The sequence below is a fragment of the Moschus berezovskii genome, chromosome 3 (assembly GCF_049115385.1).
Source record: "Moschus berezovskii isolate FMDL1 chromosome 3, NW_MosBer_1.0, whole genome shotgun sequence".
NCBI classification, from domain to species: domain Eukaryota; kingdom Metazoa; phylum Chordata; class Mammalia; order Artiodactyla; family Moschidae; genus Moschus; species Moschus berezovskii.
This window is the reverse complement of record NC_142462.1, coordinates 81,484,181-81,498,442: the sequence shown is the minus strand read 5'-3', so window position 1 is coordinate 81,498,442 and position 14,262 is coordinate 81,484,181. Positions and strand designations below refer to the sequence as shown.

Here is a 14,262-nt window from a genome sequence, read left to right as displayed (position 1 = left end):
AGAACAGTATAAAGTGTCTATGTGAGGTAAAAGTATCTATTGTTCATTTGCAGATTTTTCCAAATAGCAAATTCTATAAACTAGGAACTTCTATCCCTTTGGCAGCAGGAGAGAAGGGGTGAGTTCTGTTTCTCTTTAGGGTAACTGCAGAAGGTCAAGGAGCTACGAATTTATTTCAGAGGAAGGAACATTTGAAAACACTGATTTCATTTTCTAATGAGGAGACAGTGCATCCTTTAAGTCATTTTCCTAAGCAGGAGTTTAGGCTTTGCTTTAGTCTAGTAAGTTTTCCATTTGCCCTGGTGCCTGCCTCCCAAGGCACATTCTCGTAGTGCCATAATCCAAACACCCACTCAGCCTCTTAGCTGTGGAACCCTAGAAAAGACAAACTAGCTGAGCTTCTGTTGTTCATCTATAAAATGGGAATAATAATATTGACCTCACAGACTTGTTGAAAAGACTAAAAAAATTTTTAAAATTAGACTATACTAGGCCATAATCAGGGCTGGCTAAGTAGGGGAGGAAGCATCTCCACGTCAGCTATACCCTATCTTTAGAAGGAGAACACGAAAATGAGTCCAATGTGGACAGAGACATATGCACTCTGCATAATCATTGCTCCTCTAACAAGGCCAAAGCATGAATACCCTGCCCTTCTCACCAAAAGACATGGATGCAACTCTCAAATCAAACCTATAAATAGATGGACCCATAAACACACATTGGAAGGAAAGATCAATTTCACAAATAGCACATCATCATAATAATAAATATTAATCTACAATAGCTCTTTATTAAAATGCTGGGGCAAAAAGAAATGAGGAAACAATGAATGGGAAAATATTTATAAGTTCATCTCTATGTGTACAAACTGAGTACTTTACTAAGAGTGAATTTTATATAGTCTACCTATGCAGACCAATTTTTGCTTTAACAAAGTAAAGGAATACTTTGAGTCTTGTAACTTTAATAAGCTCTCCTTTGTTGAGTTCAAGCAATATCTTTCCAAACTCACCCACTATAAACATGAGGTCAGTTTGCATTTTTTTTCTCTCTCTTAATGTCACTTGACTTTCTAAAAGTGTTATGAGCAGTTGTAGGCTGATGATATTCCACATACAATTAGTTCTAAAATATTAAAATGAATTATTAAAGCTGTCTTTTTAAAAAAAATCACTATATGAAAATCATACCAGATGGAAGATCATCCAAGGGAAATTCAAACAGTCTGGATTTGTAAACCGAATGAAAATGGAAATCCTCCTGAAATAACACAAACGAGAGATGAGGCACATACAACCAGAAATCTCCAGGCTCAGGCGATCACAGTTAGGGGAGGTGAAACCTTACAAGAATCATTGCTTGACTACACATTCTCTCAAGTTTGGGAAGGCGATGAGCCCTTGCACATCCCTCCCACTCACTCCTATATTATCCCAGCACCACAGTGATAGCCCATTAGAAGTAAAATGCCTTCATGGATGGAGAAGCCAAAGCCTGTGGTAATGGAAAAGAAATGAATGCACCTATTTCCCCAAGGAGAAGTAAGACATCTGGGGAAAGGGCTTAATGTTTTCTATGACTGGTTCCTTTCCCTGAAGCCCTGCCTCCTGTTAGAGCCTGACAGCTTTGCTAGGCAGACTGCAGAGCTAACAGTCTTCCTGTTGGGAAGCAGGGTGACTGGCACAATCAGAATGCCCACAGTAGACCCTGCTTCAAAACTGAAGTGTCATACAAACATCTGTAAAAATCCAACAGATAAAAAACCATGTTTCATCTAAAAAAAATTAATGAATATTCAAATAATTTCATCTGGCTTCCTTCAATTATTAAAAAAGGAAGGTCATAAATAGTCAAGTTTCATGATATCACTTTTTTAAAAATCACACTGTCAAGCAAAGGGACAGGACAGCTTTCCGTGGGTACTTTGAAAGTAACACAAAACATACAGTTTCCCATACACGATTGTTTATGAGTGGCAGAACAATGAGCGTTTTTTGAAGTTATTTGCCTCTCTAAGTGCTTGACTGGTGTTCCATGATACATGGAAGAATATTTGCCTGTACAGAGCTAGGATGGCATGCATCACGTTTCTCTATAGGTCAGTAACAGCAACCATTTCCTAATTTGTGAGAAAGTGAATGTTTAAACTAAACTGAGGAAGAGAACTGAGAATACCCAGATTTCTCTAAATTTCATCAGCATGGGGCCTTAAAGAAAATAGGCAATAGAGAAAAATCTGGAATCCAGAAAAGCAAAAGAGTGGGAAATCACATTATCTGTGGATTTGATCTATCATGAACTGAATGTCTATGTCCCTTCCAAACTCATGTTTAAGTCATAAATTCCTAATGTGATTGTATTTGGAGATAAAGTCAGAGGGATGCGATAAAGGTTAACAGAGATCACAAGAGTGAAGTCCTAGTCTGATAAGGCTGGTGCCCTGATGAGAAGAGGAAGAGACACCAGACCTCACAGGACACCATCTGCACCCCAAGGAGAAAGCCCTCAATGGACACTGACCCCACTGGCACCATGAAATTGGACTTTCAGTCCCCAGACTGTGAGAAAATATATTTATGTTGTTTAAGCCAACTAGACTGACAGACCACAGCACATCACAGTGGAGTTAGTAATGAAGGCTTCAGAACACCTCAGAAGGAAAGTATTTCCAGCAGATGGGGAGAGTAAAAGGTAAATAAAAAAAAAAAAATCACTGTTGTTTTGCTTTGTTGTTGCTGTCCAACTCTTTGCGACCCCATGGACTGCAGCATGCCAGGCTTCCTTGTCCTTCACTGTCTTCAGTATTCATAATTTGAGCAAACTCCAGGAGATAGTGAAGGACAGGGAAGCCTGGTGTGCTGCAGTTCAAGGGGCCCCAAAGAGTCAGACCCGACTTAGCAATTAAACAGCAACAAGGCAAAACCACAATGATCTTTGTTAAAAAAAAATCTACCTCTTACATTTCCCCTCTGCTGGAAATACTTTTCTTCCGAGGTGTTCTGAAGCCTTCATTACTATCTCTACCATAACGTGTTATGGTCTTAGTCTGGGTGGCTTAAACAAGATAAATTTATTTTCTCACAGTCTAGGGTTTTTCCTTATTCACTATTTAACTTAAAATATATGTATACGTAATATATGCATTATATATATATATATATATAATATGTCTATGTTTATACATATATTCTTGACCCTGAAATACGAAAAGAAAGCAACATAGAGAGAAAAAAGAGAAGCAAAAGGGGGGAAAGAAATCCCCCAGCATTGCTTACATTTGCCTTGGCAAATAGAAGGAGCACTTACTTGGGAGGTGTCATTTCCTTCCGGCTCAATGAGATAGGTGTGGTTCCCATCATAGAACATCCCACTGCCAAGGACAAGAAGACAGTTAGGCCTGGCAATTGACTCTTGCCTCAGAACCAGATCATTTTAAAGTCAGCAGCAGACAGAGGACTGGTTTATTTCTCAAACCCTGCTTTTCAGTCCTACCTATCATATGGAGTGCCCACCACATACCACACACACATGTACCACACATAACACACACACACGCCACACACACATACATACACACCACCACATACCACACACACACAAGACACACACCATCCACCCACACATATACACCCCCACATCATGCACACACACCACCACACACCACACACACACAAGACACGCACACCATCCACCCATACATATTCACCCCCACATCATACACTCACACCACCACACACCACACACACCTATATACCATACATTACACACTACATCTCCACATATATAAACACCACATACCACACTCACATATGCCACACAACACACATATCCCAATCCATATATCTTACACATACACATGCCATACATTACATACACACCCACATATACTGCTGAGAAGGAAAGGCCTCGCCCCTGATTTCTCATAAGTAGCAGGGTCCCGCATCTGGACTCTTCCCCAGGCTCAGGACTGCTGCCGCTGCTGCTGTTTAGTTGCTTCAGTCGTGTCTGACTCTGAGGCTCAGGATTACATCCTCTAACTGTGGCCCATTAGTCCTTCCTCCAACATATAAATCTAAAATTCTAATATGTAAAATATCACCTGGAAAGCAAATAAAAATTCAAAACTCTCAGGACCCTCTCGGACTTATAGGTTGGAACCCAGGAAACTGCATTTTAAACAAACCGCCAATGATTCTGAGGCAGTTGGCCTAAGTTGTATACTTGGAAAATGCTCTAGCAGTAAGAACCGACATATTTTAACAACTCACCATGAGCTAAATCCTTTACATTCATTTCATCTTTTCCACAAATGTTTGCTGGAGGTACAATGACTACCCACATTTCACAAGTTACAGAAACTGAAGCCCAAGAGACAAGTGGCTGACAAGTAGCTGACCCAGCCAATGCAACTAGCCACACACCTTCAATCATACAACAGGGTGGTAATTGCGAAGGTGGTGAGAACCAGTCAAATTCTGAATATTTTTCCAAAGTAGAATCAGTAGGACTAGTTAATGGATTTAAAATGGAGTCTGCAAGGAAAAGAAGAGTCAGTGAAGACTCCAAGGTTTTGACATGAGCAACTGGAAAAAAGGTGTTTCATAAGATCCATTTAAAAAGATGGAAAAGGCTGCGGGAAGAACAAAATAGGATGGGCACAATGAAGCAGGATGCAGGGCGCAAATCCAGAGTTCAGTTTTGGACCTCCTTGGCTAGAGATGACTATCAACCAATTGAGAAATTCTTAGGATACCCTAAGTATCCTAAGCTACATATGGTCTCAACTCCCCCTCAGAGAGATCCTGATAGCCCCTCCTAGAGGAACATGGTCTTTTTATTAATATCAGTTTCCTCCTGATACTGAAGGAACTTTTCTTTACCACTCAGGCATCTGAGAAGAGTAAAGTTGTGATCTTCTGCAGTCATTTATCAGTGTGAGGTGGAAATGAGTGCATGAAGCCCAAATTGCTAACCACAGAACAGTATGTGTCTTTCATTGATCACTTAGTGAAATCTGCTGGTTTTCCTGGGCTATAATTATAACAGCCTCCAGCTCTGTCTCTATCCAAATTCTTTCGTTCTTGCAGTAACATCTTCCATATGTCCTCAACTTTCATATACCCTTAGAACTGCCCTTTACACATCTGTAATGTTTTCAACCCAAAGTGCATTTGAGTGACACTGCATTTGGAATTTAAAGATAAACATGCAGTTTGTAGGATATTACTGACAATATATGCCTAAGGAATCAGTGGAGGAAAATTTTACAAAACAGTAGAAAAATATGGCAGTGAACATTCTGCTGATAACTGGTCAGATCTATCCAGAAAACTGTACAAAATGATCACCCTTTGCCAAAGTTCACACAACTACACTGATTAAGTAGCAAGCGGATGGCTTTGTTTAAACAGTATCGGGGCTATTTCCTCTTGAATTAGGTCAGTATCCAACGCAAAAATCAGTCACTTTTTACTGAACTCAAACATCTTGATACACAGTATAAACAAAGCATATTTTAACACCATACATATATAGAAGATTCTGGTTCCATAAATGAAAATATGCCACATTTAATTAAAAACATGTCCAAATCTTTAACAATTAAAAAGCAGGTATGTTTCATTTGCTTTGTTTGAGGATTGAAACCTTTCTGGTAGATTTTTTATAAAGTAGAGGAAGTATACTGAGTCCATCACACAGTTTATAACTTGTAAAAATCTATAGCTAGGACCAAGTCATTACTGGCCAGTCAAGAGAGGTAAAATTTTAAAAAGTTGCCATCAAAGCAAAATTTTGAAAGGAAATAGTCATTCTTACAAACTGCCACAAGTGGGCAATAAATTTACAGTTGATTCCATTCCTTAATGTTCCCACCGTTACAGGATTTTGTCAAAACATCAAACATAGCAGGACCAAAATACTCACTATTAGGTCTTCAAATCTGAAAATAATATGTTCCTGCAGGTTCTTTATGGAAGATATGAGTCTGATTATTTTACCCATTATGTTCTTTAATGGAATTCTGTAAATCCAGAAAATGAAAACTTGCAACATGCATTTGGCAATTTATAGAAGATGAGTCATGGATGAAATAATATATCTCATATGAATCACTATAAATAAGACAACATAAATTATTTACTATTTAGAAATAGCTCCCCTAAATATTTGTCAGCAATGTTTGTTCATAAGGTAAAATCAAGATGAGAGGTAATAAAGGAACAAACAGTGAATTTATTTAACATGCTTATAAAAGTCTAAAAATTCAGTCTTATAAAATTCACCAAAACACACTTATACACAAACCTGACAATGTTCCTGCACACTATGGGCTTTCTGTTTGTTTTTGTTTAGTCTTAAGTGAAAAATTTTCTAAAGGGAGAAGTAAATTTTACTTAGTTAAAACTCCTCAGTTAGTCATTAAAATGTCCTTCAAGTTCCCTTTCCATCCTCTTTCAAAGGACTGCATAGGATTAGTAGCTGTTGGTCTGAGGGTCTCAGATCTATTAGGGTTTCTAGAAGACAGTAATACCTTTTCTCTGCTCTTATGATGTTATATCCACTTGGAAAATGGTGGCGGGGGAGTGGTACTGGAACGTGTACTAGGCAAGATGCTTAAACTGTGACTTTGAACTGAGATGTTAAGAGGAATGAGAGAGGAAGGGAAAAGCCTACAATAGACACTTGCTGTCACAAGAGTCGGCAGACACAGTGTACTATTCCTGGCTGACAGCTGTGCTTGCCTTGAGATCAGAGATAACAATATTATTGCTGGAGGATACATCAATGTTTGCTTCCAGATTAAGAAAGCCAATGCTCTCACATATTAGGTACGGGTTCCATGTTTGTAAAAATGTCTCCTTATTCAAAGGATTTATTTAAAATTAGAACAAATAGTAAGCAAACGTACTGTCTTGCTCTCAGGCATGTGACCTCCTTTCTCTGGTTATTTGTCTGATCCCTGTGTTATGTTCTGCCTGACTCTCAAGTACCTAGTGCCAGAGCCTAACCAGAAGCACAACTTAGGCAGACTGGCCAGATTTCCCAGCTTTTCCCATTAGGTCTCTTTTCTCAGTTTCTTGGAAGACATGGCAGTTGAACACCTCTCCTAGAAGATCCCTTGAAAGCCTGTGCAGGGCCCATTCGTCTTCTTCAGTTAATGACTCTCTGGAACCCTTAAAGACGACCTCACTTTTCAGTGACCACTCTCAGCTTGCATTTTTCTCAGTTTTTTTCTTTTTTTTTCTCTCATTGAAAACAAATATACCTACCACATTCCATAGCACAAAGCCGGGCTAGGTTTAGCTTCCCCATTAGACTGGGAGCTCTTGGGGACAGGACTTACGTTCTAATCTCCTTAATATTCCAAGCAGCTGGCACACAGCAGATGCTCCATAACTGTTAGATGAAAATACCCATGTTTCTAACTTGGTAACAGACAGGAAGTCTTTTAAAGATTTCAAACAAGAATTTCACAAAACTGGAGTGTGATTGGTTCCTGCCCCCAAAAAGTAGCAGAAAAGAGCTGAGATGATTTAGACTAACTAGAATGCTGAACTTAGATCATGAGCTCCTTATTGCAAAATTCAGGCTTACAATGGAGGAAGTAGGAGAAATCACTAGGCAAGTTAGGTATGACCTAAATCAAATCCTTTATGATTATACAACAGAAGTGACAAAGAGATCAAGGGGTTATATCTGGGTGACAGAGTCCCTGAAGAACTATGGACGAAAGTTTGAAACATTATACAGGAGGCAGAAACCAAAACCATTTCAAAGAAAAAGGAATGAAAGAAGGCAACGTGGTTGCCTAAGAAGACTTTAGAAATCGCTGTGAAAAGAAGTGAAAGACAAGGTAGAAAGGGAAAGATATACCCATCTGAGTGCAGAGTTTCAGAGAATAGCAAGCAGAGATAGGAAGGCCTTCTTAAATAAACAGTACAAAGAAATAGAGGAAAATAATACAATGGAAAAGACTAGAGGTATCTTCAAGAAAATTGGAGATATGAAGGGAATATTTCATGCAAGGATGGGCATGATAAAAGGCAGAAACAGTAAAGGCTTAACAGAAGTAGAAGATATTAAGAAGAGGTGGCAAGAATACACAGAACTGTACAAAACTGGTCTCAGTGACCTGGATAACCATAATAGTGTGATCACTTACTTATAGCCAGACATCCTGGAGTGTGAAGTCAAGTGGGCTTTAGGAAGCATTACTACGAACAAAGTGAGTAGGGACAGAATTCCAGCTGAGCTCTTTCAAATCCTAGAAGATGATGCTGTTAAAGTGCTACACTCAATATGTCAGCAAATTTGGGAAAATCTGCACTGACCGTAGGACTGGAAAAGGTCAGTTTTCATTTCAATCCCCAAGAAGGACAATGCCAAGCAATGCTCAAACTACCATACAATCATGCTCATTTCACATGCTGGCAAGGTTATGCCCAAAATCCTTCAAGCTAGGCTTCAGCAGTGCATGAATCAAGACTTACTAGATGTACAAAATGGGTTTCGAAGAAGCAGAGGAATCAGAGATCCAATTTTCAACACTGGCTGGATCACAGAAAAAGCAAGAGAATTCCAGAAAAACATCTACTTCTGCTTCGTTGACTACACTAAAGCCTTTGACTATGTGGACCACAACAATCTGTGGAAATTTTTTTAAAGAGATGAGAGTACCAGACCACCTTGCCTGTCTCCTAAGAAATCTGTATGTGAGTCAAGAAGCAGCAGTTAGAACCTGACATGGAACAACAAACTGGTTCAAAACTGGGAAAGAAGAATGTCAAGGCTGTGAGCTTCCCAACTGACCCAGTGGGTAAAGAATCCACCTGCAATGCAGGAGATGGAGGCAGACACGAGTTCATTCCTGGGTCAGGGAGATCCCCTGGAGGAGGGTGTGCCAATCCACTCCAGTATTCTTGCCTGGAGAATCCTATGGAGAGAGAAGCTTGGTGGGCTACAGTCCATAGGGAAGCAAAGAGCAAGACACTAGTAAAGAAATGGAACACGCATACATGCAGGCACACACGTCAAGGCTATATATTGCCATTCTGCTTATTTAATTTATATGCAGAGTTCAGTACAGCTCAGTCACTCAGTCACGTCCAACTTTCTGTGACCTCACGGACTGCAGCGACCAGGCCTCCCTGTCCATCACCAACACCCGGAACTTGCTCAAACTCATGTCCATTGAGTCGGTAATGCCATCCAGTCATCTCATTCTCTGCCATCCCCTTCTCCGCCTGCCTTCAATCTTTCCCAGCATTAGGGTCTTTTCCAGTGATTCAGTTCTTCCCACCAGGTATCCAAAGTATTGGAGTTTCAGCTTCAACATCAGTCCTTTCAATGAATATTCGGGACTGGTTTCCTTTAGGATGGATTGATTGGATCTCCTTGTAGTCCAAGGGACTCTCAAGAGTCTTCTCCAACACCACAGTTCAAAAGCATCAATTCTTTGGTGCTCAGCTTTCTTCACAGTCCAACTCTCACATCCATACATGTCTACCATAGCTTTGACTAGATGAACTACCATACAAAACCATAGATTTGACTAGATGAACCTTTGTCAGCAAACTAATATCTCTGCTTTTTAATATGCTGTCTAGGTTTGTCATGGCTTTTTTCCCAAGGAGCAAGGGTCTTTTAATTTCATGGCTGCACTCAGCATCTGCAGTGATTTTGGAGCTCAAAAAAATAAAGTCTGTCACTGTTTCCATTGTTTCCCCATCTATTTCCCATGAAGTGATGGGACCAGATGCCATGATCTTCGTTTTCTGAATGTTGAGCTTTAAGCCAGCTTTTTCACCCTCCTCTTTCACTCTCATCAAGAGGCTCTTTAGTTCTTCTTCACTTTCTGCCATAAGGGTGGTGTCATCTGCATATCTGAGGTTATTGATATTTCTCCCAGCTTGATCCCAGCTTGTGCTTCATCCAGCCCAGCATTTTGCATGATGTACTCTGCATATAAGTTAAATAAGCAGGGTGACAATATACAGCCTTGATGTACTCCTTTCCCAATTTGGAACCAGTCTGTTGTTCCATGTCCAGTTCTAACTGCTGCTTCTTGACCTGCAAACAGATTTCTCAGGATGCAGGTAAGGTGGTCTGGTATTCCCAGACCACCTGGGAGAATTCCCCACAGTTTGTTGTGATCTATACAGTCAAAGGCTTTGGTGTAGTAGTCAATAAAGCAGAAGTACATGCAGAGTACATCATGTGAAATGCCAGGCCGGATGAATCATAAGCTGGAATCAAGATTTCCAGGAGAAATATCAACAACTTCAGATATGCAGGTGACACCACTCTAATGTTATCATTAAGAAAGTGAAGGGGACCTAAAGAGCCTCTTGATGAGAGTAAAAATGAGAGAGAAAAAGCTGGCTTAAAACTCAATATTCAAAAAACAAAGATCATGGCATCTGGTCCCATCACTTCATGGCAAATGATGAGTAAAAAGTATAAGCACTGATAGATTTTATTTTCTTGGGCTCCAAAATCACTATGGACAGTCACTGCGCTTGCCTCTTAGAAGGAAAGCTATAGCAAACCTAGACAGAGGATTAAAAAGCCGAGTCTTCACTTTGCCAACAAAAGTCTGTATAATCAAAGCTATGGTTTTTCCAGCAGGATGTATGGATATGAGATTTGGATCATGAAGAAGGCCGAGCACTGAAGAATTGATGCTTTCAAATTGTGTTGCCGGAGAAGACTCTTCAGAGTCCCTTGGACAGCAAGGAGATCAAACCAGTCAATCCTAAAGGAAATCTACCCTGAATACTCATTGCAAGGACTGATGCTGAAGCTCCAATACTTTAGCTGCAAAATGCAAAAAGTGGACTCACTGGAGAAGACCATGATGCCAGGAAAGACTGAAAGCAAAAGGAGTAGGGAGAGGCTGAAGATGAGATGGTTAGATATCATTACTGACTCAGTGGATGTGGATTGGAGCCAACTCAGGAGATAATGGAAGACAGAGGAGCCTGGTGTGATGTGGTCCATGGGATCACAAAGAGTCAGACATTACTTGATGAATGAATAACAACAAAATGCTGAGGGTTGACAAAGCTTTATAAGGGGTCACTCGACAAGAAAGAGATAGACAGCCACCTGGGTATCACCATCATGTACAGGATGGAGGAAGCTGATATATTCCCATGTTAAACACCAGCAGACACACCTTGATAGCGAAGGTTAAGAGAAAGGAAGCAAGGCCCTGAGGAAGGATGAAGTCCACTCCACAGAAACTTCTGAGAACAAATGGACCCTCCCATGAGTTTGCTGTAGGTTAGGTGGGATCCTGGCTGAATAAAGGGCTAAAATACATGAGCTCCTGTGCTCACCCTTTGTTTTTGTGCAAGGAGTCAGGAGTTCCCTGTCTTGAAATTTCTATTATTCCATACATACATAAAAATGAACATCAAGGAAGAGGAAGGACAGAATTGGTACCAAGGGGCTAAACGCCCACAGAAACAGAAACCAAACTTACGCAAACCACTCCTGTCTCCATCTGGATGAAACTAGAAAGATGTTTCAAACATCACTAAGGAAGCATATTATAATCATTAGCACCTCTGGCTTCTGCAACTCTAATTTAACAATCTGCTTGGTTTACAAACCACAGAGGAAAAAAAGTCCTGATCCATCACTGTTTTGAAACTACTAATAGTTCTTGACATAAAATAGAGATTTCAACCACAGTGCATTAAAAATAAAATAAATCATTGGAATGAAATGGATGATACAAAACTTTGGGGACACTTACTGAAGTCCATGGCATGTCGACAATGCCACAAATGAGGCAGGATTTCCTCGGATGTGGCCTTGGTAGTAACAGTGTTCTCCTCCCTGAAAGCAGAAATAGAGAATATAAGCCTTTGCCCTCACAAAGAGAGTCAGCTACGTCATTTCACGGTCTTCTGCCCACACTGCACCTTCATGTGCAAAGCTCTGTACAAAGTTTCATTATCCAGATTAGTATTATCAAACCATTTCTAACAGAATTATTCATAAGCACTCCCAGTGAGCTGACTCCAAATCAAAAGATAAGGAAATAAAAGTTGACTTAAATTTCCTTTTATGTAGGTGATGATAGATGGAACAAAGAAACATATATTGAAATGCATATATGACCCCCAGCACCAGGAAAACTTCAGTGAGCTATTTCCCTATTGAGTTCCCCTGAGGAACTCAACCTTGCATGTATGCGTGTTAAGTCACTTCAATCGTGTCTGACTCTTTGCAACCTTATGGACTTGTAGCTTGCCAGGCTCCTCTGTCCATGGGATTCTCCAGGCAAGAACACTGGTGTGGGTTGCCATGCCCTCCTCCAAGGGATCTTCCAGACCCAGGGATTGAACCCATGTCTCTTATGCTTCTTGCATTGAGAGGCAGGTTCTTTACCTCCAGTGCCACCTGGAAAGCTCACTCAATACTGAGTAGCAGCAAAATGATGATTTTCTCAAAATTAAGCAAAATGAATACAAATCCTCTGAGAGTTACTAAATTAACAGAGAAAGATGCCGTCTTTCATACTGTTTATATCAAAAATTGACAACTTTATAATATTCTTTTCTCCAACCAGGAATGGCTTTACTGGTAGGTAGTCCAGCGCAGGGTCTCAAATTGAGAATTTTCTTCTACCAGCAAGTCACATTAACTAAATTTCACCAAGAGACTCATTTCTTTGGATTAAATATTCCTGACATCTCAAGGTGGTACCCTAGTCTTTAGATGCTGGCTACTCAAGAGTGTGGTCTAGAAAACAGCAGCAGCACTGGCATCAGCAGAAGCATGTCAGAAATGCAGAATCCCAGGCCCCACCTCAATGGATCTGAATTGGCATTTTAACAAAGTGCACAATAGTAAAGAATCCACCTGCCAATACAGGAGATGCAAGAGATGTGGGTTCAACCCCTGGATCAGGAAGATCCCCTGGAGAAGGCAATGGCAACCCACTTCAGTATTCTTGCCTGAAGAATCCCATGGACAGAGGAGCCTGGCGGGCTACAGTCCAGGGAGTTGCCAAAAGTCGGACACAGCTGAGTGACTGAGGACACAGTGGAGCACTAGGTGATCATATGCACAATAAAGTTTGAGAAGCACAGGTCTAAATGACCTTTCTCATTCCCCCACTAATTTCTCATTTCCTCAGAAGCTGAAAGCTTCTAGTTCAACTGGCTCACTGAGATGTGCAATTGTGACATAAGGACTAAAGAATGGGTGGTTTAAAGGGGCAAATATTAACTATTTCACAGTCGGTCTTAAGGACTTCAGTTCAGTTCAGTTCAGTCACTCAGTTGTGTCCGACTCTTTGCGACCCCATGAATCACAGCACGCCAGGCCTCCCTGTCCATCACCAACTCCCGGAGTTCACTCAAACTCATTTCCATCGAATCGGTGATGCCATCCAGCCATCTCATTCTCTGTCATCCCCGTTTCTTCCCGCCCTCAATCCCTCCCAGCATCAGAGTCTTTTCCAGTGAGTCAACTCGTCGCATGAGGTGGCCAAAGTATTGGAGTTTCAGCTTTAGCATCAGTCCTTCCTAACCCTACTTAAAATACACAGTGCTTGACAAGTGCAGAGGAGAGAACAGGAAGACACAGTAATGGAACAAAGGTGAAGATATTATCTTCACTGGAATTCTGGGGAAGGCAGCCTGTTTCTCCTCAAGAGATAATCCCAAGAATAGGGTGAAGTTCAGCTTTGCTGAGGGACAGAGAGCAGGCAGCAAGGCACACAGTGTGAGCCCTGACACCTCCAAATTCCCATGGAGTCACTGAGCATCATGAACTGAGGACTGGGGTTGGACTGGATGGAGGATAAGATAGGGAAGTACTTCAGGTGTGGTTCTGACAGCAGATGGAACCCAGAAGGCCATAGACTTATGGGCAGAAACAAAGTCAGTCTGTGACTTCCAGGAGAGGGTTAGTTTAGATGTTAACAGCTCGAGCTATCAATTCCTTCACTTACTAGTCATACAATCTCAAGCAAATCACAGAGCCTCCCTGTGTAACAATCACATAAGATTGTTCAGAGGAATAAAGAGCTAACATGCATTAAGGGCTTAAGATAATGTTTGGCACTTCGTAACACTCAATAACGGAGAAGGCAATGGCAAGCCACTCCAGTACTCTTGCCTAGAAAATCCCATGGATGGAGGAGCCTGGTAGGCTGAAGTCCATGGGGTCGCTACGAGTCAGACATGACTGAGTGACTTCACTTTCACTTTTCACTTTCACACATTGGAGAAGGAAATG

General features: G+C 40.9%; 1 protein-coding gene across 5 annotated transcripts in view; it reads right to left on the bottom strand.

The window, feature by feature from the left end:
• Window positions 1-14,262, bottom strand: part of ADAM22 (ADAM metallopeptidase domain 22) — a 245,465-nt gene that overhangs the window by 77,943 nt on the left and 153,260 nt on the right. For all 5 annotated transcript variants that reach the window (XM_088834611.1, XM_088834614.1, XM_088834612.1 and 2 more), the window contains exons 4-6: window positions 11,768-11,850; window positions 3,310-3,373; window positions 1,194-1,263 (exon numbers count right to left, since the gene is read on the bottom strand). In XM_088834611.1, the coding sequence (XP_088690737.1) occupies window positions 1,194-1,263; window positions 3,310-3,369 (130 nt within the window). In that variant the 5' untranslated portion in view covers window positions 3,370-3,373; window positions 11,768-11,850. The remainder of the gene's footprint in view (window positions 1-1,193; window positions 1,264-3,309; window positions 3,374-11,767; window positions 11,851-14,262) is intronic.